The sequence below is a fragment of the Felis catus genome, chromosome A2, assembly GCF_018350175.1.
Source record: "Felis catus isolate Fca126 chromosome A2, F.catus_Fca126_mat1.0, whole genome shotgun sequence".
Taxonomy (NCBI): Eukaryota; Metazoa; Chordata; class Mammalia; order Carnivora; family Felidae; genus Felis; species Felis catus.
Genome location: NC_058369.1, coordinates 105,499,866 through 105,525,948, shown reverse-complemented (window position 1 = coordinate 105,525,948; position 26,083 = coordinate 105,499,866). Strand labels below are relative to the sequence as shown.

At 35.7% G+C, this 26,083-nt stretch overlaps 1 protein-coding gene across 6 annotated transcripts in view; it reads left to right on the top strand.

Moving 5' to 3' along the window:
• Positions 1 to 26,083, top strand: part of VWDE (von Willebrand factor D and EGF domains) — a 111,554-nt gene that overhangs the window by 73,033 nt on the left and 12,438 nt on the right. For 4 of the 6 annotated variants that reach the window (XM_023250403.2, XM_023250402.2, XM_023250401.2 and 1 more), the window contains exons 14-25: positions 2,806 to 2,961; positions 3,086 to 3,190; positions 5,028 to 5,142; positions 11,488 to 11,738; positions 12,803 to 13,022; positions 14,820 to 14,957; positions 18,805 to 18,945; positions 21,224 to 21,793; positions 23,159 to 23,254; positions 23,336 to 23,431; positions 24,427 to 24,522; positions 25,316 to 25,411. In XM_023250403.2, the coding sequence (XP_023106171.2) occupies positions 2,806 to 2,961; positions 3,086 to 3,190; positions 5,028 to 5,142; positions 11,488 to 11,738; positions 12,803 to 13,022; positions 14,820 to 14,957; positions 18,805 to 18,945; positions 21,224 to 21,793; positions 23,159 to 23,254; positions 23,336 to 23,431; positions 24,427 to 24,522; positions 25,316 to 25,411 (2,080 nt within the window). The remainder of the gene's footprint in view (positions 1 to 2,805; positions 2,962 to 3,085; positions 3,191 to 5,027; positions 5,143 to 11,487; positions 11,739 to 12,802; positions 13,023 to 14,819; positions 14,958 to 18,804; positions 18,946 to 21,223; positions 21,794 to 23,158; positions 23,255 to 23,335; positions 23,432 to 24,426; positions 24,523 to 25,315; positions 25,412 to 26,083) is intronic. The other 2 variants (XM_045052429.1, XM_045052428.1) reach the window with 2 other exon arrangements.

Sequence of the window (26,083 nt, the reverse complement as noted above, 5' to 3'; positions counted from 1 at the left end):
AAAATGGAATGTATGCATAATTTTATTCACTTCAGTATTCCTCAAGAGACTAGACATTATACTGTTTGTGGCAGAATAAATCAAATGACATCACAGTACAATTAAGTTATTTGCCAAAAAGTTTTATAGGTTTGTATTCTCTTGGAAAGTACATTTTGTACTTACTTTCAGATGTATTATTTACTGTGATATTTATTCTCATACGACTTTTTCTAAAAATCTGACAAATAAAGAGCACACTATGAAATTCTCTAACACACTATACAGAACTAGAGAAAGAAAATATATATGTTCACTAGCCAGCGCCAAACTTACTTATATTTTTTGCATCCCGTTCAGGATGTTTATTTCATTTGTAATACCATTCAGTTTATTTTTGAATATTTGTATTCCGCTTTAAATTTCCTCCACAGTTTAGTTGATTTTAGTTATTTATTTATTTGGAAAGTAAGCAAAAAAAATCATGGTTCTGAGAGTTGGTGCCGTACGGAAGATACACACAGAAAAATATCACTGTCTTTTCATCTATACTGCTCTGTCCATTACCCTTTCTTTCCATTCCATTCCCATCTATCCCTGGAGGTATCCACTCTCATTATTTTCTGGTTTGTCCTTACTGCATTTCTTTTGCTAAAGGAACAGATGAATCCCTTCTTTTATTACATGAAAGGTAGCATATTATGGCTGCTCTTTTCTACTTTTGCAATAATAATTTTACACGTTTTTATCTGGAGATCCAAGCACCCAATCCTTTCTTTCACTCTCTGCCTCTCCGAAAAGCAGCCAGAACTTTACAGAATCCAGTTTTTAAATACTTGTAAGATTAAATTCAAGTAGCTTTCCTAGAAATGAATGGTCCTTTGTGATCCAGCTCCTGTCTATTTTTGTAACCTTGAACCGCCTGCATACACTATACTAAAATCTCATGCTGTCTCATGCATCCCTCCCTTTTCACTTGCTACTCCCTCCAGCCTCACTGAAGTGTAGTCTCTCCAGTTCTGCTCCAGGTGTCCAAACGGCAGTCTCCTCTTCTACTTTCAGGGAGAAAAGCCTCCCTTGACCGTGATAGACACAATGGATTCTTTCTCTTTCACTGAACTTAACTTGAATCTTGGTTATAGCAGTATTAAAATTGTTTTGTCTGTCCTTTCCTCTGTGATCTTTCTTCATCAGGAAATTCTCAGCACATGTAGGTACTCTCAAAATATTGATGAATGGAAAATAAATATAACTCCGTTTATTCCTTATTTGGGGTTGGCTTCTCCAAACAGGAGGGGAAATGATTTCTGGACTTGGCTGGAATCTTGTTTCAATACACAAAACCCTGTATCCATCTAAGTGTCCTTATCATGACTGCTCTGAGACACTGTTGTCAGTCACCCTCCGCTAGAGGGAAACCACTGATCTGTTTGGCCAGACTATACATACCCCCCTCAAACATGGAGATTTGTACTGTGGCCTACTCCTTCAATCTTCAGATCTTAAGATACTTCCCGCTAGCCACAGATGAGCATGTTCTTACCTTCCTTCCCTTCTCCTGCAGACTCACAATATTGAAGCATCAACATGGTCCTTGACCATTTCTGAGCAATTGAAAACATTATACAGTTATAAACTTAAAAGAAAAATCTAGGTCAAAATATTGGCAATAAAATATATCCTTTTAGCTTTCTATGTAGTTACTAGTACCTAGAAAATTCTTCTGGCTTTTCCTCTTTAGATCATTTTAATACTAAATACATTTTAATACTAAATGTATTTAGTACATTTAGTAATTTAATACATTTAATACCAATACATTTTAATACTAAAAAATTATACTTTAAGTGTAGATTAAATATGATATGCCACTGAGTTATTAAATAGAGTAAACCAGTTAGAATTTAGTTTCAAGTTATATAGATTCATTTGAATTACCTTAATCAAAAATAGGATTTATTATTAAGGTAGTGTGTTTTTCACAAAATCAGGGTAAGAATGTAATTGCTGAATTCTCAGGAACAACTTGAATTTGGGACTTGAACACCACGAAGACTCAGTATATCTGAATTTGTGTGGGTGTGTGTGTGTGTGTGTGTGTGTGTGTATCTGTCTGTCTCAGTTCTGTTTTTCTCTGTGGGCTTCATTTTTCCCTTTTACTATATACTAGCCTCCTACACATAGTGAAAAATACAGCTACCCACATCTCCATTACTTTTTATCTTGCATGTGAAGCTACCAGAAGCATACTGGCCCAGTATCCCCTCTGGTATAAAGTTGAAACATTCCAAATAATCAAAGCATTGACTCAGCTTAGATACACCCCCAGAGCAATCAAGCATAGCCAGGAAGATGGGTCATGTAAAAACATGAGAAGGTCCTGAGAACCATATGGATGGAGGACCGAAACAGTAATTTCAAGTAAAAGTAGAAGTTTAAGAACTTTTGCAGAAGAAATGAGAGAGTTTCTGGGCAGAAAATCAAACCACTGTGTGTCAGCTACATAGTCAAATGTGTTTCCTCTTGCTACAAAACTCATTACTTGGCGATTCATTATACATGACCAATATTGATAACTTCTTTGATTTACACCTATAAGAAATGCATGAGGCATTAGAACCAGTTTACGTCTAATTAAGGTATATATGGTTTTCATTATTCTGGATAAAATTCACTATTGATGTCAGTTTTATTACTTCATTCATAATATATTCCATTATACCAGCCATGCATTTTTTAAGATTTATATTTTGATTATATGTAGTTTATTAGCAAGGAATTTCCATAATTAAACAGAAGTTAATTGCTTTCTTATTATGCCTTTAGTATAATAGCAGTAAATGGGTCCTTGGAAAAGCTGTCTACGCGCATATTGTTTTTCAAAATAGCAGAACTATTGATTGTCAGCTGCCCCCTGATGTTCAGCAGTCTGATACCTTAGATCTGATGGGTGAGAAGCCAATTGCGAAGTGGCAGTTAAAGGTAAAAAAGAAAAGATAGTCTCATATTTATTAATAAAGTAAATATTTATGTATTAAAATTTCATAATGAATTTATGAAGCCACATTTAGAACAAATTATCTTATTATAAAACTACATCTTACAGGTATCTAATGATGGTTACAGGTTCAGTAATCCCAAAATAATGATCATCTATGATGGGGCTTGTCAACTTTGCGGTCTCTATGGAAAAGACTCATGTACTATAAAGGTAAGCAGCTTTTCACTTATTTTCACATTTACATGGTAAGTATTTTCATTTCCCATGCTATTGGCATATTAAAGGCATATTAGTTTTTTTCACCTTCATATCAGAAATACTAATAGAGAAAAGCCTTCCTCAAGTTTATATGAGGTTAACTGAAATTGTTACTCTGCCAGTAACTCTTGGTGTAATGGCAAGGAGATTTCTACCTCTAATGTTTTCAAGTGGCTGGTTATTTATTTCTTAAAAAAAAAATTAAAAGGGGAGGTTCAGATTGAATTTTAACTCCTACTACATTCCTTTTAAAAAGTAATAAAGATTTTCCAGTTAGATGTCTCTCTGCTCGCGCCTAATCTTCTTTGTGGCAAATGACATGCGTTTTGATGGAGCTTGTAAAATGTGTAAGGCTACCACTTTTATAGGGAGTTTGTGTGTGTGTGTGTGTGTGTGTGTGTGTGTGTGTGTGTGTGTCAAATAAATTCATTGAACCATGCAATTATCTACTTAAGAGATTACAGAACACCCCAGCCTGAGCTGCATCCTCACAGCCACACCCTCTTAATCTATGTGCAGTCTGTTGGGTTTATCACCATATCTTTCTCATATGCCAGTTGCTGATTTAATACATACCATGGCAGTAATATTACTTGGCTATTCAAAATCGAGAAGCATATAAAATAATATTTATGTAGATAAAAATGAAAAGTATCATTATTTTGAATTTTAAATCTTTTTTTTTTCCCTTGAGATTAGCAATTAGATCATGTCAGTAAAAAGTTTCTGGGGTTTTTAAATTATTTTTTTAATTTTTTTAATGTTTTATTTAGTTTTTGAGGGAGAGAGAGAGAGAAAGAGAGAGAGAGAAACAGAGCACAAGCAGGGGAGGGACAGAAAGAGATGGAGACACAGAATCTGAAGCAGGCTCCAGATTCTGAGCTGCTAGCACAAAGCCCAATGCGGGATTCGAACTCAAACCACAAGATGACCTGAGCTGAATTCAGATGCTCAACAGACTGAGCCACCCAAGTGCCCCAGAAGTTTCTGTTTTTACAAAGTTGTTTGATTTTTATTTTCCCCTAAATATTCTGTTTCCACATGTCTTACAGTAAGTACTTTTAAAACTTTGTAATTCAAAATTGTTTTACATTGTTGCGACTGTTCTGTTCTTATTTTTGTGCAGTGTTCCAAGTGACATCAAAGGAGATTACATTAAATGGGCAAAGCTTATATATGCTGAACAAAATTTGGTCTTCTTCCCAGGTTGAAAATTATTGCTACATTTAAAATTATTTTTTTGCAGATCAGCCTCTCTTTCCACTATTTTGTATAAGCATATCCATTGTCAAGTGTGGATCATTATGCCAAGGTTCTGGTTCAGTTATGCTCTGTTCAGAGGACATAGTGGGATCCTAGAGGAAGGGAAAATAGCTATAAACGAATGTGTTTCTGTAAGATGAGCAAGGGGAAAAATTGTTTCATTTCTTTATAAATAGAGCACTTCCAGCCTGACTTAGCAGTAAGAAAGACCAGAAGAAAAGACAGATTGTCTCCCATGTTATTTATAAGCTAAAATTCTACACAGAGATACAGCTATATGTATTTTCTTATTCCTTCTCTCTTGATCAGTTCCATGGGCAATTACACAAAAAGGAAATGATTTGTTTTCTAACACACATTTATGATTAGGACACATGAAAAAATGTTTCCTAATCAAAACAGACTTATAACATGCTTACCCTGGAATGATCAACATATATGATGCTATCTTTCTATGTACATTTTTTCCTACACACTAACTATAACGATATCCTAATTGCTTTCCTCTTTTTAAAACTTCCATTAGGAAAATGTTTGCATTATCGATGGGCTCTGCTACATTGAAGGAGATAAAAATCCTACCAGCCCTTGTTTGATTTGTAGACCAAAAATTTCAAAATTTACTTGGTCATTTTTAGAAAGTAAGTTATTCTTTATTAATACAAATATTTCCTCTACAAGATAATTTTTAAGTGATTTTTAAGACACGAGTTATGTAAATGTGTTTAAGATGAACACTGTGCTTTATTTAGCATCTTTCCTAACTGCATGATTTACTTTGCTTGAACGTAATATAAGATGACATGTTATTTTATGTAATTTCCGTGATTATACTATAATAGGGTATGGGATTTTCCTTTCAGTATTTGATCCTGAAAGCAAATGTGAATTATTAATGGAAGAAATCAGAATGATTAATTCAGCTACACACAGTTTGTACAAGTCATACAGCTACCAACAGAATGGCCACTATGTAAACACATAAAACGTCCATCAGTGAAGGTTGGCGGGTTTAGTGGAAAGAAGACATTACTTTCAGACCAAAAGTAAAGCTCTATATCCTGCTCTTAGCCTTCTTTACTGTTTTGTGACAAGGCATTTAGCTATTTAAATTCCAAAGGCTATGCATTCATCACCTGTTAAATGAGATTATCGGGATTCAATAATCTATTAAGTGCCTTCCAGCCCTACCATTCTGGGACCTCATTAGTATAATAGTGGGTACAGATAATGTCTGGATATTTTGTTCCACTCCCAAAAACCACCCCAAATCATAGTTATGTGTCGTATAACGTCTTCACTTTCTTTTTTTTTTTTTCAATATATGAAGTTTATTGTCAAATTGGTTTCCATACAACACCCAGTGCTCATCCCAAAAGGTGCCCTCCTCAATACCCATCACCCACCCGCCCCTCCCTCCCACCCCCCATCAACCCTCAGTTTGTTCTCAGTTTTTAAGAGTCTCTTATGCTTTGGCTGTCTCCCACTCTAACCTTTTTTTTTTTTTTCCCTTCCCCTCCCCCTTTCTGTTAAGTTCACTTTCTGTTAAGTTTCTCAGGATCCACATAAGAGTGAAAACATATGGTATCTGTCTTTCTCTGTATGGCTTATTTCACTTAGCATCACACTCTCCAGTTCCATCCATGTTGCTACAAAGGGCCCTATTTCATTCTTTCTCATTGCCACGTAGTACTCCATTGTGTATATAAACCACAATTTCTTTATCCATTCATCAGTTGATGGACATTTAGGCTCTTTCCATAATTTGGCTATTGTTGAAAGTGCTGCTATAAACATTGGGGTACAAGTGCCCCTATGCATCAGTACTCCTGTATCCCTTGGGTAAATTCCTAGCAGTGCTATTGCTGGGTCATAGGGTAGGTCTATTTTTAATTTTTTGAGGAACCTCCACACTGTTTTCCAGAGCGGCTGCACCAGTTTGCATTGCCACCAACAGTGCAAGAGGGTTCCCGTTTCTCCACATCCTCGCCAGCATCTATAGTCTCCTGATTTGTTCATTTTGGCCACTCTGACTGGCGTGAGGTGATATCTGAGTGTGGTTTTGATTTGTATTTCCCTGATGAGGAGCGACGTTGAGCATCTTTTCATATGCCTGTTGGTCATCCGGATGTCTTCTTTAGAGAAGTGTCTTTTCATGTTTTCTGCCCATTTCTTCACTGGGTTATTTGTTTTTCGGGTGTGGAGTTTGGTGAGCTCTCTATAGATTTTGGATACTAGCCCTTTGTCCGATATGTCATTTGCAAATATCTTTTCCCATTCCGTCGGTTGCCTTTTAGTTTTGTTGGTTGTTTCCTTTGCTGTGCAGAAGCTTTTTATCTTCATAAGGTCCCAGTAGTTCATTTTTGCTTTTAATTCCCTTGCCTTTGGGGATGTGTCAAGTAAGAAATTGCTACAGCTGAGGTCAGAGATGTCTTTTCCTGCTTTCTCCTCTAGGGTTTTGATGGTTTCCTGTCTCACATTCAGGTCCTTTATCCATTTTGAGTTTATTTTTGTGAATGGTGTGAGAAAGTGGTCTAGTTTCAATCTTCTGCATGTTGCTGTCCAGTTCTCCCAGCACCATTTGTTAAAGAGACTGTCTTTTTCCCATTGGATATTCTTTCCTGCTTTGTCAAAGATGAGTTGGCCATACTTTTGTGGGTCTAGTTGTTGGGTTTCTATTCTATTCCATTGGTCTACGTGTCTGTTTTTGTTCCAATACCATGCTGTCTTGAGGATTACAGCTTTGTAGTAGAGGCTAGAGTCTGGGATTCTGATGCCTCCTGCTTTGGTCTTCTTCTTCACAATTACTTTGGCTACTCGGGGACTCTTGTGGTTCCATATGAATTTTAGGATTGCTTGTTCTAGTTTCAAGAAGAATGCCGGTGCAATTTTGATTGGGATTGCATTGAATGTGTAGATAGCTTTGGGTAGTATTGACATTTTGACAATATTTATTTTTCCAATCCATGAGCAGGGAATGTCTTTCCATTTCTTTATATATTCTTCAATTTCCTTCATAAGCTTTCTATAGTTTTCGGCATACAGATCTTTTACATCTTTGGTTAGGTTTATTCCTAGGTATTTTTTGCTTCTTGGTGCAATGGTGAATGGGATCAGTTTTTTTATTTTTCTGTTGCTTCATTATTAGTGTATAAGAATGCAACTGATTTCTGTACACTGATTTTGTATCTGCAACTTTGCTAAATTCATGTATCAGTTCTAGCAGACTTCTGGTGGATTCTATTGGATTTTCCATGTATAATATCATGTCATCTGCAAAAAGTGAAAGCTTAACTTCATTTTTGCCAATTTTGATGCCTTTGATTTCCTTTTGATGTCTGATTGCTGATGCTAGAACTTCCAACACTATGTTAAACAACAGCAGTGAGAGTGGACATCCCTGTCGTGTTCCTGATCTCAGGGAAAAAGCTCTCAGTTTTTCCCCATTGAGGATGATGTGAGCTGTGGGCTTTTCATAAATGGCTTTTATGATGTTTAAGTATGTTCCTTCTATCCCGACTTTCTCTAGGGTTTTTATTAAGAAAATTTGCTGAATTTTGTCAAAGGCCTTTTCTGCATCGATTGACAGGATCATATGGTTCTTATCTTTTCTTTTATTAATGTGATGGATCACGTTGATTGATTTGCGAATGTTGAACCAGCCCTGCATCCCAGGAATGAATCCCACTTGATCATGGTGAATAATTCTTTTTATATGCTGTTGAATTCGATTTGCTAGTATCTTATTGAGAACTTTTGCATCCATATTCATCAGGGATATTGGCCTGTAGTTCTCTTTTTTTACTGGGTCTCTGTCTGGTTTAGGAATCAAAGTAATACTGGCTTCATAGAATGAGTCTGGAAGTTTTCCTTCCCTTTCTATTTTTTGGAACAGCTTGAGAAGTAGGTATTATCTCTGCTTTAAACATCTGGTAGAACTCCTCTGGGAAGCCATCTGGTCCTGGACTCTTATTTGTTGGGAGATTTTTGATGACTGATTCAATTTATTTGCTGATTATGGGTCTGTTCAAGCTTTCTATTTCCTCCTGATTGAGTTTTGGAAGAGTGTGGGTGTTTAGGAATTTGTCCATTTCTTCCAGATTGTCCAGTTTGTTGGCATATAATTTTTCTTAGTATTCCCTGATAATTGCTTATATCTCTGAGGGATTGGTTGTAATAATTCCATTTTCATTCATGATTTTATCTATTTGGGTCATCTCCCTTTGCTTTTTGAGAAGCCTGGCTAGAGGTTTATCAATTTTGTTTATTTTTTCAAAAAACCAACTCTTGGTTTCGTTGATCTGCTCTACAGTTTTTTTAGATTCTATTTTGTTTATTTCTGCTCTGGTCTTTATATTTCTCTTCTTCTGCTGGATTTAGGCTGTCTTTGCTGTTCTGCTTCTATTTCCTTTAGGTATGCTGTTAGATTTTGTATTTAGGATTTTTCTTGTTTCTTGAGATAGGCCTGGATTGCAATGTATTTTCCTCTCAGGACTGCCTTCGCTGCATCCCAAAGCGTTTGGATTGTTGTATTTTCATTTTAATTTGTTTCCATATATTTTTTAATTTCTTCTCTAATTGCCTGGTTGACCCATTCATTCTTTAGTAGGGTGTTCTTTAACCTCCATGCCTTTGGAGGTTTTCCAGACGTTTTCCTATGGTTGATTTCAAACTTCATAGCATTGTGGTCTGAAAGTATGCATGGTGTGATTTCAATTCTTGTATACTTATGAAGGGCTGTTTTGTGACCCAGTATGTGATCTATCTTGGAGAATGTTTCATGTGCACTTGAGAAGAAAGTATATTCTGTTGCTTTGGGATACAGAGTTCTAAATAGGTCTGTCAAGTCCATCTGATCCAATGTCTCATTCAGGGCCCTTGTTTCTTTATTGACCATGTGTCTAGATGATCTATCCATTTCTGTAAGTGGAGTGTTAAAGTCCCCTGCAATGACCACATTCTTATCAATAAGGTTGCTTATGTTTGTGAGTAATTGTTTTATATATTTGGGGGCTCCCGTATTTGGCACGTAGACATTTATAATTGTTAGCTCTTCCTGATGGATAGACCCTGTGATTATTATATAATGCCCTTCTTCATCTCTTGTTACAGCCTTTAATTTAAAGTCTAGTTTGTCTGATATAAGTATGGCTACTCCAGCTTTCTTTTGACTTCCAGTGGCATGATAAATAGTTCTCCATCCCCTCACTCTCAATCTGAAGGTGTCCTCAGGTCTAAAATGAGTCTCTTGTAGACAGCAAATAGATGGGTCTTGTTTTTTTATCCATTCTGATACCCTATGTCTTTTGGTTGGTGCATTTAGTCCGTTTACATTCAGTGTTATTATAGAAAGATATGGGTTTAGAGTCATTGTGATGTCCATAGGTTTCATGCTTGTAGCGATGTCTCTGATACTTTGTCTCACAGGATCCCCCTCAGGATCTCTTGTAGGGCTGGTTTAGTGGTGACGAATTCCTTCAGTTTTTGTTTGTTTGGGAAGACCTTTCTCTCTCCTTCTATTTTAAATGACAGATTTGCTGGATAAAGGATTCTCAGCTGCATATTTTTTCTGTCCATCACTTTGAAGATCTCCTGCCGTTCCTTTCTGGGCTGTAATGTCTTCACTTTCTTAACTACAGCTATACATAATTCCGTATAATTGTTTCTTCATTCTCTTTCCTCATCCCAAAGACCAAGCAGGCATTATAAAATACAAGATATAATCACTCCCTCCTCCTATCCCCATGTAATTTTAGCTAAGGAATCATAAAACCTTGTATTTATACAGTGCTTTGTAACATCACTATTTATATTTTGTGTATACAAATTTCATTACTGTATTAGACCATTTTTCAGATAATTTATTGTTCAGGTGCAAGACTCATGGGGTGTTATGGGAAGACAGTACAAATTTGGAGAAGAATTAAGTGCAAAAGATAAGGGAAACACAATATAACTTCTGAATTGGTGTCTATGTTTTTAATGGCTTGAGTATGACTGACTCATAATAGATTTGCAATGTTCAAGGATTTAAGGAGGCTGGAAAAATCATCTATCCCAATTTCTCATATTGAGGGGTGAGGAAATTAAAACCAGTAAATTGTATAAAGATATATGATGGCAGAATGGGAGCCAGAACCACATTCTCTTGGCATCAGTGCTTTGTCGATGCAAGCAGAAAGTGTTTGTGCCCAGTGTGATGAAAAAGTCTCTACCTCCATGTGTTAAGCCAAGGAAGGGGGACATTTTTTAATATGACAATATAAAAAGAGTGTTTTAAAGCATTACTTGAGCGCAAAGGGAGCTTTCTCTGTCCTCTGAAATAACCACCGTTCCATTATTTGAGCTTGGCAGTGGGAAATGCCTCTGAGGAGCAGAGGATGGCTGTGACTTATATGGCTTCCAGTTCCTACTGGAGAGGCAGGTACAGTGAGGAAGATAAGGTCTGGTGGGGAGGGGGGGTTAAATGAACAATCCAGTCATGGAGAGTGAAGGGGAAATAAAAGGAGGTGTTGAGGGGAAAGTAAAGCTGAAAAGGGTAGAGGATGAAGAAGAGAGAGTGAGAGAGCAAGCAATGAGTTGGTCAACACCAAGAAATAATTCCAGACAGAAAAAGAGATGCATCCAGTCTGGGAAATGCAGCTATGTTTATGTATTTTATGCTGTGTTCAAAGTGCTGTTACACCCTTGTAGCAAAGTTTGAAGTCTTGCACCTGTCAGTTACTTTTACATTTTCTAAGAATGCAATTGAATTTATTCAGAATATAAAAAGAAAAGAAAAGAAAAGAAAAGAAAAGAAAAGAAAAGAAAAGAAAAGAAAAGAAAAGAAAAGAAAAAAGAAAAAGAGCCAGCATAGGTAATGGAAGTTTTAGGGGAGTTTGAAATTCATCAAAATGTTTCAGTCTGAGGTCTTTGCATCATACTTTACTTTCCCTTTTCCTTTTTCTTTATACACAAGTACAAAGTAATTGTTTTCTCTTTGACAGACAACCAACCCCCACTGATTCAAATGCCACAAGACAAATTAGAGACATTTTTCGGGGAGAACTTTGTGTTCCAGTTCACAGCTGTCGATCCTGAAGGCTCTGACATCCATTTTGCCTTGGACTCGGGTCCCGAGGGAGCAAATGTTTCTTCTACGGGACTTCTTATGTGGAAAGCAGAGTCCCAAACTCCACAGCAATTCACTCTACTTTTTACCGATGACTGCAATGCTGAAACTAGGCTCACGATTATGGTAATATTTATAATTACGTAAATGCCACTGAATTAATTAACAGTATCAGTAACTATTTGAAATTTAAAATAGAATTCTTCATGAAGAGGAACTAAATTATTCAACATTTTGTGGAAAATTAAACTGCCAAAATGCTATTTTTGTCAGAATTTAAAATCTTCGGTAGAGTCTCAAGTCCAGAGCACGGATCTATGTGACGAATTCCTAGACCATTTGCTCCTGTACTTAAGTTTACTTAAGTAAAGAATACATTCATGTCTACCTGTCTGAAAGATCTATGATAAACCTAAGATTGAGAATTATACCCTTTCCTTCAAGTGAAGTCATTTTTTATTGGCTATTCTTTTGATATTATCAGTCACGAGCTATTAATACTGTTTTTGTGCCCTGTATTCACTTGAAATTTGAGACACACTCCCAGAGAAGTAATGGTATGAAGGGCAATTGTGTATTATGTCATGCTAACCAGATAATTCAAATGACTGTTTACTCCCTATAGTCTGGGATAAGTCATGTGACTAACTGCTTTGCCCCTTAAGGATTTTTTTCCAGTTGTTCCAATTGCATCATAGAAATTGTAACATTTTACGTTTTTTTAAATGTTTTATTTATTTTTGAGAGAGAGGGAGACAGAGTATGAGCAGGGGAGGGACAGAGAGAGAGGGAGACAGAATCCACGAAGCAGGCTCCGGGCTCTGAGCTGTCAGCACAGAGCCCGACACAGGGCCCAAACCCATGAACCACGAGATCATGACCTGAGCTGAAGTTGGACACTTACCTGACCGAGCCACCCAGACACCTGTATCTTGTAACATTTTAAAAAAATTACCCATAGCATTTATATTTTGATTATGCTCTTGAAAATTGGCAAGGTTACCTTATTAAACTATATTTTAAAATACTCTTTTACATTAAATATATATATATATATATTTTTTTCTTTTCAAAACTTGTGATCTGGTCCTACTTCCACCTAAATGTACATGCCTAACACAATTTCTAAGGCATAAACTGAAGATTATTTTACTGAAGAATAAAGCATTTACTTTTTGTTTCTTTTGGAGGTGACTGTGAAGTCTTGTGATTGCTTGAATGGTGGATCATGTGTGTCAGATATTAAATTTCCTCCAGGAAGTGGAGTGCACCTGTGTGTCTGCTTGCCTGGCTTTCAGGGAAGTCTTTGTGAAGTGGACGTCACCGAGTGCCAATCAAACCCCTGTGGCCTTGGCAGATGTATTAGTGGTTTTCACAGTTATTCTTGCGTGTGTCCGCCTGAACTCAAAGGTAAGTTTTGGTTCTTCATGAACGAAATTAGTATGTGAACAAATTAGAAGGGAAAGTTCCTTGGCTTTCCAAGTAATATACAGGTTATTCAAGCATGTGTATCGTCCTAAAGATTTTAATATATGTTTTAAAATCTAGTAAAAGTCATCACAAATACATTTGCTACTCATATCCTTCTATTATCGTACATTGCTTACATATACTCTTACAATTTTACCAATTTTTTATAATTTTAATGGCAGTATTCTATGTCTGTATTGTACTTTGCAGGTTCTTAAACATTTCTGTCTATATTTGCTAGGTAGAAATATATTTAAATGTATTACTATTGAAATATAACATGGAAAAATCAAGAAATTTGCCATGAGAAATATAAACATTATCATTTAAGAAAACTTGATAATTCATTAACTTAAAAAGATCATGATACAATGTTAAAGTGAAATGAAAGGAAATATTAGCATGTTTGCTAACTTGTTAATTATCCTGAAAAATTTTATTCTAGAAACCTCAAATAAGTATATGAATGACTTATAATTTCCCAAGGCTTTTTAAGAGTCATACCAATATTTCCTCTAATTTAAACAGATATAAATGTTAAGTAAATATGCAGTTACTGAGCTTATATTTTACTTGAAGGCATTTACTTTAACATTATAATTGAACTAAGCAAGACATTTATTATTTTCTTCAGCATTTTAAAATAAAAATTTTATCAGTTGGGACTGTTGTGCTACAGACTTCATTTGAAACAATTCGTGTTGAGTGCTTCGTGGATCTTACTGTAATGGAAGCAACCATCATAAATGACTGAATATATTCATTCAACTAAGATTTTAAACATTTCAAAGAACACTTCATCTCAAAAAACTTTATGGAGGACATACTGACTTTCCTCACATGCTGTAAAATTTTCATGGGTTTTCACAGCTAATGCAGTCACCGCACTGAATAAGCTGTCCTTAAGCTAATTAAGCAATCATTCTACTAACTTTTTTTTTTCAATGTTTTTATTTATTTTTGGGACAGAGAGAGACAGAGCATGAACGGGGGAGGGGCAGAGAGAGAGGGAGACACAGAATCGGAAACAGGCTCCAGGCTCCGAGCCATCAGCCCAGAGCCTGATGCGGGGCTCGAACTCACGGACCGCGAGATCGTGACCTGGCTGAAGTCGGACGCTTAACCGACTGCACCACCCAGGCGCCCCTACTAACTTTTTTTACAAAAAAATCATTGAGTTTTTTTTAACAAAGTGAGAATTGCTGCTATGATATGGTAATTTTTTGCCTTAGAGTACCAAGGGCCTTCTGTTGTCTTTTTTATAAGGAAAATCTTATGCACTTGAAGGGTCTTATTTAATGTTAAATAGAATCTAATTAATGACTTAAAAATTTTTTTTAACGTTTTATTTTATGTTTGAGAGAGACAGAGTGTGAGAGGGGGAGGAACAGAGAGAGAGGGAGACAAAGAATCGAGAGCAGGCTCTGTGCTCTGAGCTGTCAGCACAGAACCCGATGTAGGGCTTGAACTCACAAACCGCGAGATCATGACCTGAGCCAAAGTGGGATGCTCAACTGACTGAGCCACCCAGGTGCCCCTCTAATTGGTGACTTTATACATGCATTCCTCTTAATGTATGACAGTTTTTCTGGAGTTTATGTAAAAGAAGTAAATATACTTTAAGTAAAGTAGAAGTAAAGTACTTTAAGTAAAAGAAATAAAATAAGGAACACTTGATGGGATATACAGTGTTTTTCAAAATAAATAAATGGAACTCTCAATCTGTATTTTGTTTAGGTAAAAATTGCCAGGAAGATGTTGATGAGTGTCAATCCAGACCTTGCTTTCCAGGAGCAGAGTGCTTCAATACCTTTGGCTCCTATCATTGCAGTTCATGTCCAAAAGGATTTTATGGTGATGGAAAGATATGTCATGGTAAAAGTCCCTATTTTCTGCCATGAAATATTTGTTGCTACATTTACTTAATCAAAATCACTCAGTTCTATTACCTCTTTTACTCATGTGTTCATTCAGTATGTATTCACTAAGTGTCATGCATTAAACTGGATGCAGAGGATGCAAAAATAGGTAAAACATGTCCTCTGACCTAATAGGTTTGAGTGTAATACCAGTATGACATGTAATCACATAGGTTCATATGGTGTTCTGTGTCTTTCGTGAGAAGTGTCTGTAGAGAATAATAGGAATACTACACAGAGACTTGTGTCTACCTAGAGGGATAATGAAAAGTTTTAAAAAGCGAGTGTCATTACAGCTAAATCTGATGTATCCAATCAAAAGAAAGAAAGGCTTTCTAGGCAGAAGAAACATCATGAACAAAGGTGGAGAGATATGTAACATCACAGCACACTTGGCCACTATAAATAATTCAATGTGCTTAAAATATAGAGGGTAAGAGGAACTGCTATAAGAAATGAAGCTAGAGAACTAGCCAGTGGCCAGATCACTGAGAAACTATGAGAAATTTAATAAGATTCATATCGGAGAAGTCTACTTGAGCATAATGGTGGATGGACCACTTATGGGTAAGAAACTGTGCAAGCCTGAAGGTGGGAAGAAAAGCTAAGAGAATATTACGAATAAATAGGAAAGATGTAGGGCACCTGGGTGGCTCAGTCAGTTGAGCATCTGACTCTTGATTTTGCCTTGGATCACAATCCCAGAGTCCTGGGATCATGCCCCACATTGGGCTCTGCGCTGAGTGTGGAGACTGCTTGGGATTCTTAATCTCTGTCTATCTATCCGTCTCTCTCTCTCTCTCTCTCTCTCTCTCTCTCTCTCTCTCTGCTCCTCTTCCCCCCACCAAAAGAAAAAAGAAAAAAAAATAGGAAAGATGGGAAGATACTCTGACTTTGGGTGAGGAGGTCATGGTTGAAAGAAACACCAAAGAAGCAAGCTGATTGTCCACGGTCAATGATTGGGATTAGCATGGCGAGGTAAAGAGTTACTAAATTCCAAAAGCTCAGTTTACATGAATGAGTGTGTAGAATTGGCATTCACTTTGCTATGCGCTGAATTGTGTGGCCTCAGAATTCATAGGTTGGGTTCCAAACCCCCACTGTGGCTATATTTGGAGTAAGGAATTAATTAAGGTCATAATGAGGTCATAAGGGAGGATTAGGATCCGATAGCATTAGTATCCTCATAAGAGGAGACACCAGAGAGCTTATTTTCTCTCTCTCTCTCTCTCTCTCTCTCTCTCTCTCTCTCTCTCTCTGCCCTGTGAGGACACAGGGAAAAAGTGACTGTCTGGGACCCAGGAAGAGAGCTCTCACCAAGAACTGAATGGCCCTTCATCTTGATCTTGAACTTGCTACCTGCAGAATAGTAAGAAAATAAATTCGTGTTGTTTAGGACATCCAGTCTATGGTATTTTGTAATGGCAGCCTCAGCTGAGTTAAGACACACACATGAAGAAGAAGTGATTTGCAAGGGGAAAGATAATGAGTTCAGTTTGGATACATAGAGATTGAGAAGACTATGGAATATCCAAGTGGAATTTAGGAGGGAGGATTAAGTTAAAGATACAGGTCTTAGGGTCATCAGTCATGGATGAAATTACCCAAAGATAACACTAAGAGAAAGAAGGACAAAAAATTGGTGGATATCAACATTTTAAAAGCTTAAAAGAGAAAAGCAAATTATAGAAGACAGTATGAAAGAACTATATTTTGGTATCATTAAGTGAAGAAGACGCCATTTTTTTCCACATAATTTTTTCTTTATTTTCTTTTTTTTTCAAAATTTTATTTAAATTCTAATTAGTTAACATACAGTGCAATATTCATTTCAGGAGTAGAATTCAGTGATTCATCACTTAACATACAACACCCAGTACTCATCATAACAAATGCCTTCCTTATACCCATCACCCATCTAGCCCATACTCCATCCATATCCCTCCATCCACCCTCAGTTTGTTCTCTATCTTTAAGAGTCTCTTATGGTTTGTTTCCCTCTCTCTTTATTCTTTTCTTCCCCACTCTCATATTTTCATCTGTTTTTTTTCTTAAATTCCATTTATGAGTGAAATCATGCGGTATTTATCTTTCTCTGAGTTATTTCGCTTAGCATAACATACTCTAGCTCCATCCATGTTGTTGCAAATGGCAATATTTTATTCGTTTTGATGGCTGTGTAATATTCCTGTGTGTGTGTGTGTGTGTGTGTGTGTGTGTGTGTGTGTGTGTGTTTATACACCACATCTTCTTTATCCATTCATCAGTTGATGGACATTTGGGCTCTTTCCATAGTTTGGCTATTGTTGACAATGCTTCTGTGAACCTTGGGGTGCATGTACCCCCTTTGAATCTGTATGTTTGTATCCTTTGGGTAAATACCTAGTAATGCAATTGCTGGACCATAGGGTAGTTCTACTTTTAAATTTTTTACTAACCTCCACTCTGTTTTCTAGAGTGGCTGCACCAGTGAATAAGACCCCATTTTGATGAAAAACATATATTAGTGATGTAATGTTACTTTGTGCTTCAGATGGAGGTGGGACTATCTAGTCCTGGAGCTAACAGACTTGAGGAGTATAGTGCTGGATGGTAAGGGGAATTCATGAGTAGCTCAGCCACTCACATTTCCCCCTCAATATCCAGTTCCAAATACTCAACCATATCACACCCTTCACTCCATACACTAAAGTTATCTAACATCTGCCTTTTGCAAACAAAGACTCATTCCCTGAATAAAACCTGTATCAAATGGAATTTAAGAGGAAAGCAAGTTGAACCAAATCCCATTACACATGAGTGACTATTAAGTTTCTTAACTCTGTCAGAAGCATTTGTGTATTTTAGGAAGATGCTTGTTAATACAAAATATTTCTTTTATTGTTGGTATTGTTTACTTAGTTTTATAGCAGGCAACAGAGTCACTAACCATTAAAGTAAATGCAGCACAGTTCTTATTCTTGAGGTTGCTAATGAGAAGAGGAAGGAGACACATAAAAACCAATAGCGTGAAGGACAAAGCTCTGTGGGAGAACACAGATAGATGAAGTTGGGTGGTTGGGTGAGTGCGGTACTATAGGAATATCTGTTAGTCAGATCGGGCTGCCATAACAGAATAGCACAGGCAGGGTGACATCAACAACAGAAATTTGTTTCCTCAGTGTTCTGGAGGCTGGAAATTCAAGATCAGGTTGGTTTCTGACTTCTCTCCTTGGCTGAGATATGGCCACCTTCTCACTGTGTCTCACATGTGCAATGCCCCTTGTGTCTCCTGCTCTTCTTAAAAGGACACCAGTCCTAGTGGATTAGGGCCCCATTCATGACTTCATTTAAGCTTAATTACCTCCTTTAAGGTAATATAGTCACATTTAGAGTTAGGGCTTTAACATAAATAAATTTGGGGGTACACAATTCAATCCATAACCCAAGGATTTGCTGAAGAGGTGAAATTTAAGCTAGTTCTGTAATCTAATTTGCTAAGAGTTCAATCCAGGTGACTTTTTTTTTTTTTTTGAGAGAGAGACAGAGAAAGAGGGAGAGCTGAAAGAGGGGAGGGGGCAGACGAAGAGAGAGAGAGAGAGAGAGAGAGAGAGAGAGAGAGAGAATCTTAAGCAGGCCCCACACTCAACACAGAGCCTTATGCAGGACTTCAGATAATGACCTGAGCAGAAATCAAGAGTTGGATGTTCAACCAACTGAACTACCCAGGTGCTCCCCGCAAGTGACATTTTTATGGTATGTTCTCATTCACAGTGTTTTGGATTTACAATAGTTTGATCTGTTTTTCACGCATACATTTACAGTTGAAACACAGCTTTTACACAAATCTACGACACATACTGTGGTTCTTACAAGTTCTGATGAAAGTGAAACTAAGGAAGAGAATGATAAAAATGCCATGCAGAGAGAGAGGCGTGTTAACTCAACAAGCAAAAATGCCTCTAGTAAGTAATGGTCTTAGTTAAAAGCTAATGACAAGTAATACCTCCCATTCATTTTCCAGAACACTAACATTATTTATTTCAGGAATTTTTTTTATAAAGATCACCTAAGATTATATAATGTGGTTTACAAATTATTCTTTTTCTTGCTAATCCATTGACTTCTTTGGTTTATATTCTAGAAAAATGATTCATGTTGTATAATGAACAAATGTTATTTAAGGTGATCTCAGAGAAGCTTATGGTTGGAAGTGACCATTTTAAAGTTACATTTTATAACTCCCTGGTCTTCCAACATCTGCTCAAACTCTAAAAATAATAAGAAGCTCATTATTTCATACAGCCTTTCCTTTTCCATTCTGCTGTCTTTATAAGTCTTGTTTTATTTGGTTAATATTCTGATTGTCTGTATAAAGGCCTTACAGATTTTACAATAGCTTTCTTTATGCCTTTGCCTTATGTAACATTAGCTATTCATCTTGTGAGATACCATTGCACTTGTTTGTTTTGCAGAATATCATTGTAGATTACTGCAACATAGGAAAGCTGTCTTGATTTTAATTTATTCATACATCCAATTGCCTTACTAAACACTCATATTACGCTATTTTTATAGTTGGGTCTCTTTATTGGTTTTATAAATAGACAATACTGCTTGCCAATTTGTCTCTTCCTCTTACTTTCTCATTATAATAGTATTTACAAGTTAGCCTGTATTTACAGCATATCAGCTCTAGACAAATATTATTTATATATTATTCAGTCCTTTCAATAGCTATAGACAGTAACTGTTCTTATTTCCATTTTGTGGAAGTTACTAATCTGTACAGAGCCATAGATGGGTTATCTGTTCAGGCTGATAGACGTTGTAAAAGAAGAGAGATTTGAACCTGAGCAGTCTGACTATAGAGTCTCAGTTCTCAAACTTGGGTCCTCATTGTAATGGCTGGGACCTCCAGTGCAAAGTGTTTAGGCAGGGAATTATTTCTTAATGGTTTTAATGGAAATTCTTTTCATGTTTCACCATTAAGTATGATACCACAGTAGACTTCTGCTAGAAATCCTTCATCCAGTTGAAGAATTTTCCTTTTATTTGTTGATTTCTCAGAATTCTCTTTAGTTTTAAATTAGAAGTAGTTTTTAAATTTTATCAGTTTTTCAGCATTTATTACTTGCTGCAGTTTCTGTTAATGTTTCCTTAGGCTAACTTTTTTAGAATGTTTTCAACAGAAAATGCTATCAGATCATTTTTTAACATTATTTTACACTGCATTCTTTATTATGTAATGTAATTATATAATTATGTAATATAATTCAATTAGTAGAGATACAAGTTTATTTATCCTGATGTAGTACTCTGTAACCACACTGCTGCATTTGATTTGCTAGTATTTCATTAAATGCTTATGTATTTTAATAAATAATATTGACTCGACGATTATGCCACTTCATCAAATGTTTTTAAAATTTTCATCTCTTTCTCTGCATTGCAAGAGTTTTGTAAAACAGTCTTTCCTTGATTATTTGGTAATTTTTTTCCATTAGATCATCCTTCCTGGCATCATTTTTGGGGGCGACTTTGGATTATTTTTTTTCCTTTCATGGTACTTGTTCTATCAACTCCTCTATTTTTTCTTCCACCAGTTTAATCATTTATATTTTGCAAAAAAAAAATGTGTTTATCTCATCAAGATCTCAGACTTCTTAGTTTAAAATTATACATAGTATGTTTGTGTAAATTAAATTTTTCTGGGGCACCTGAGTGACTCAGTTAGTTAAGCATCTAACTCTTGATCTCAGCTCAGGTCTTAATCTCAGGGTCGTGAGTTCAAGCCCTGCATTGGACTCCATGCTGGGCATGAAGCCTACTAACATAAAATAAATAAGTAAAATATAATAAAAATTTTCTTCAGATTATCATTATGAGTTGCTCACATGTCCATTATTGACAGCACTATGCTTTCTTTGCTGTGAGCTTCGGTGTATGAAGTGGTCAGTAATGTTTGTTGGCTATTTCTAACTCTTAAATAAAATTATTATTTATTGTTCTTTAACTTTTATAATGCTTAATATTCTATGTTCCTGTGTATCCAAAAAGATTATAAATCCCTTGAAGGCAGGGACTGTATGATGACTTCTTATTACCACATTGCTCCTAGTGTAATGGTATACATGCACCAGACATTATGTGAAGGAATGAATTACTTAATGTTAAATATAGTGGGAAGGGCAGAACATTAATAAATGTTACTAACATTTCCTTTTCTTTTTTGGTTGTTAGGTATAAAATTTCCGCCACCATCAACAGATCATTCACTGATTGGTGTGAACTTTACCCACAGTCCTGCTACTGTCAAAAAGTTCTTGGACACAACCAGTGACATCTCACGCTTCTCATTAAAAGCAGTTACCTCTCAGATGAATAATTCAGAGAAAGTTATTTCCCATCAGATACCAGGTTTTGAACATGCAGATCATACTATCACTACAAATCTCAGTCTGGAGGAACTGGTAGTTTCTGTGAAACACCCAAGTTCCTTAAGCATTAACCCAAACAGTTCCCATGGTAAAGCAAAGGATGTTATACAGAGTACCATCCAAACAGAGGCAGGAGGGCATAATTCTCAAATCAACAGGTCTGCACAAGGTTACATGCAATTTGAGGATGAGTTTACATCATCAGTTACTAGAGCCATCACTGTTTTGCCAGAAAAGCCTGGATGGACCAAAATATCAACTTGTGCTGCATCGCCTTGTTTTCTTGGTGTTTCCTGTGTGCCAACCGCAGATGGTCATTTCCGATGTGGACGATGCCCCTTTGGATATTACGGAGATGGTATCAATTGCAGAGGTAGTATGAAAATTCTTTAGAAGATAGAAAGAAAACTAATTAGTTCACATTTAAGTAATTAAGAAGAGATTCTTTTTTATGTATTAATTTCTATTTACTCCATTTATTTCACCAATTTCTATTTATTTATTTATTGTGTATCCCCTCTTCACATTTCAAAAAAATTAACATGGGTGTTCCTGCATTATTTTTAGAAAGAACGTTTCTATTATATAGTACTATAAACTATATAATATAGTATAAATATGTTTTTGGGTATCTACTGTGTTCCAAGGTCTATAGAAACATTCTGTATCAATTATGTCATATAATCCATAAAGACTCCATGTATTGAGTGTGATTTTTCCCATCATCCAGATGAGAACACAGGGCCTTAGAGGGCTAACTGACTTTCCTAGCATTAAGCAGCTAAAGAGATAAAATAAGGATGTGAATAACATTGTTGTCTGGGTTCTTTTCATCTCACAGTGGGCATTTAGCACTTTAAATTACTAATTCTGGCATATTTGCTTATTTGCATAAACTATGTTTCTCTGTATTTCTTCCAGCTCTTGAGGAAAAAACAAGTTGGGCATCACTTTAATTTTGAAAGGAGCGTTTACTTCTTTTCATAATTATCAGTATTGTTTTCCTAGATGCAACTCAAATTTTTAGTTTTAACACTGTTGAAGCTATTTTGTGTTGTTATTTTGTTATTACTGTTTTGTGTTGCTTGTGTTTTGATTTGTTTGAGACTAACTTAAGCAATAGAGCTGTTGGGATATTCCCTTGTTGTCGGTATTACTGAGAGGTACGTTGTTTGTTTGTTTGTAGGAATAGTGATAATAATGACTTTCAGGACTTATATGTTCATAATATAAAACTCCATATTAACAACCACATACTTTTTGGTCACCTCAGAAAAACATTAAATGCCTAATAGTTAGAACATATCAAGCGCTTCAAGAAGCTTAAGGAATACAAACCTGTAAACTTAAGATGTGGTCCTAGTATCTTGCTCTTTGAAATTCTGATTATTTCTGACATTTACCAGCATTTATCTGATCAGTATCTGGAACTTTATTGACCTCTGTGAAAAGACTGGAATCCCATTTCTGGTTAGCAGCCATCTTCAACATCAGGCCTCGCAAAGGGAGTAATTACCACCTATGACACTTATTTCTGACCATATTAATCATGTTCTTCAGTCATTCTAATAGTAAAACAAATATAAGGGGGGAAATAACTTTATGGATAAATGCAATGGTTATTGCTTTAATAAGCAGCATCAAAATTTTCAAATTTCAGAGATTTTTACTTTTCTTACACGTAAGTCTATGGGCAACATGTATCAACAATTCATCCTTTCTCCTTTGATTTTTGCAGCCATTTGTAGACACCCATGTGGGAAAAGCAGGGAGTGTGTTGCCCCAAACATATGCAAATGTAAACCTGGTTATGCTGGCTCTAACTGCCAAACTGGTGGGTATAAAACTTGTTAGTTTGCATAATGAATTTAATTGATAATTGATATTTCTAAAACCTGAGCTTTATTTTGTACAGCTCTATGTCATCCTGATTGCAAAAACCACGGAAAATGTATTAAGCCTAACATTTGTGAATGTCCCCCAGGGCGTGCTGGAGCAACCTGTGATGAAGGTGATAATTCAAATTAAAAATCAAATAATAGAGCCAAGATAAAACACTTTTTTAAAGCTTTTTTAAAAAGATAATTCTGTTTTACTGTGTCTTTACTGATATATATTCATTAATGTTGGAGAGGATGTCTAAGCTTTTTAATGTTTTCCAAAAATAATTTATTTGAAGATTTTGAAAACTTCAATTTCATTAGAAATCCAAAGAGTAATAGCTTATTTGTCCTTGGTAAAATTGTCTTCGGAAATATCTTGGATATTTGGTTTTAAAGTGCCATATCCCTACATATATTTTAGCTTCAAGTAAAGGACACCTGATTATTGAATGACTTGTCAAACATGACTCCAAGAAAGTGCTAAATACCAAATAATTAGAAGATATTAGGTAGTAAAAAGAATCCTAAAAAGTGATTTTTAAAAACATGTCTATAGGCACATAATTTTATTACTTTGGTTGAAATCTTAAGAGGGGAGTTTATTAAATGACATTTTTTAAATATTTTAAAGAAGCACATTTGTTATTTTTAATATTTTAAAGAATATACTTTGATAGACAGTACAAATAAATATTAATAATCTAAGAACCACACTAAATACTTCCATGGCAAGGCAAGGTACAAAATAACAAATTAAAATAAATCCAGAGTGAACTAATAGAAACATGTATTATCGATTACATAGGAAAATAATTATGGAAATATAGAAGTATTCTATTTTTAGGGGAGGAGTGTGTGTCTCACTTTGCAGAAGAAACCTAACATGGTATATTTCCATTCAGTTAACCAACAGTTTTATAAACCAAAACATGATGATGATTTGTTGGTGTTTTGAGAGTATCAACTTGTATAGTCAATCCCACAGAACTAAATTTCATACTAAAAGCAAGCCGAGTTTATTATAAATTGCTTTTACAACAGTTTATTGTGGCTATGATTCATAAATATAAACAAACATATTCTTAATTAGGATCTCACTTAATAACATAATTTTTGTCTGTAGAACATTGTAGTCCACCTTGTCGACATGGTGGCACCTGCTTGGCTGGAAATCTCTGCACTTGTCCTTATGGTTTTGTAGGACCAAGGTGTGAAACAAGTAAGCAAAACTCTCTTGTAGCCTAATGTAATGAAACTGCTCCTTTTAATAGTTGATGCCTTTAATACTAAGATAAACCCAAACACTAAAAAATATACATTCCTGGGGCACCTGGGTGGCTCAGTCGATTAAGCATTCGACTTCAGCTCAGGTCATGATCTTGTAGTTCATGAGTTCGAGCCTCGTGTCAGGCTCTGTGCTGACAGCTCAGAGCCTGGAGCCTGCTTCGGATTCTGTGTCTCCCTCTTTCTCTGCCCCTCCACCACTCACGTTCTGTCTCTCTCTCAAAAATAAATAAACATTAAAAAAACGAACAAACATACATTCATGATTTATTATGACAGTTGTTATTCTGTATGCCACTGGGAACACTGGATTCCAGTACTAAGATAAAGAAGTTTGTTCTTGTAAACAACTCTCTCCTTACCCTATCCATGACCATTTCTTTGAGATAATAAGAATTCCAGTTTGTTGATTTGCCTATAAGTTTATCTTGTTTATTTATATCTAAAACTATTTTCATTAGTAACTAATAATTTTCTTAAATAGCCAACTCTTATTTACCATTCAGCTCAATGATTTTCTTCTTTCCCCAACTCTGTTACCAAAAAGTAACTGAATGTGACAATTGGAGACCATTTAAAGTCGAAGAATAGGTTATTTTTATTTTTCTCTCTGAATTTATTCATTAGAGGATATGATTGGCAGTTATGAGCTACCTAGATAGTACCCAATAACATGACCAATTCCAAGCCTAATTTAGCTTGCTTTTATTTTTATTCTGTGATCTTAGTGATTTGTAACAGGCACTGTGAAAATGGAGGTGAATGTCTTACACCAGATATTTGCCAGTGCAAGCCTGGCTGGTCGGGACCTACTTGTGGTACAGGTAAAATCAGGATTTTTTTCAATGAATAAGTCAGTTAAAAAAAAATGTTAAATGCACCAGTGTCCTAAACCAGCACCCAAAAGCATTAAACTAATCTGACAAGATTAGTATGAAGTTTTAATAAAAGTATCTTTTATTTTTATTCTTTTTCTTTCTGTATCAGGCCATAGAGTATATTTCAGCTTTAGTGTTATCTAGCCCAGCCAGTACTTCTTTTTTTGTTTTTTATGCCTTTATATTCTTATCATACACTTGCCTTATAATGGAGAGAAACAAATATGTGTTACATCTCAATCTTCAATCTCTTTCAAGTTTTTTTTTATCACAACACAGACATTCTGTTTCAAGAAACATTCAAGCAGTTGAGTTAAACGACACCATCACTCTATTCCATTTCTTTATCAGAGTATCAGGCTTAATTTTTTGCCAGCAATGTTTGCAGTTATCTGTGTTTAATTTAATCCATTGTGATCTAATGACTTTTCTCAACATAAGTTTAACTTAATGTTTATAGCTTGCGAACTTTGTGTGAAGCATGATCCAAGGGGAAACAAAGATCAATTTGATTTTTGCTTTGACTTCAAGTAGCATGTCATTAGTGAAGAAGACACAGGATACAATAATTTTAAATGACTGTGGTACAAGTTGGATTATAATAAGTAATGTAATTAA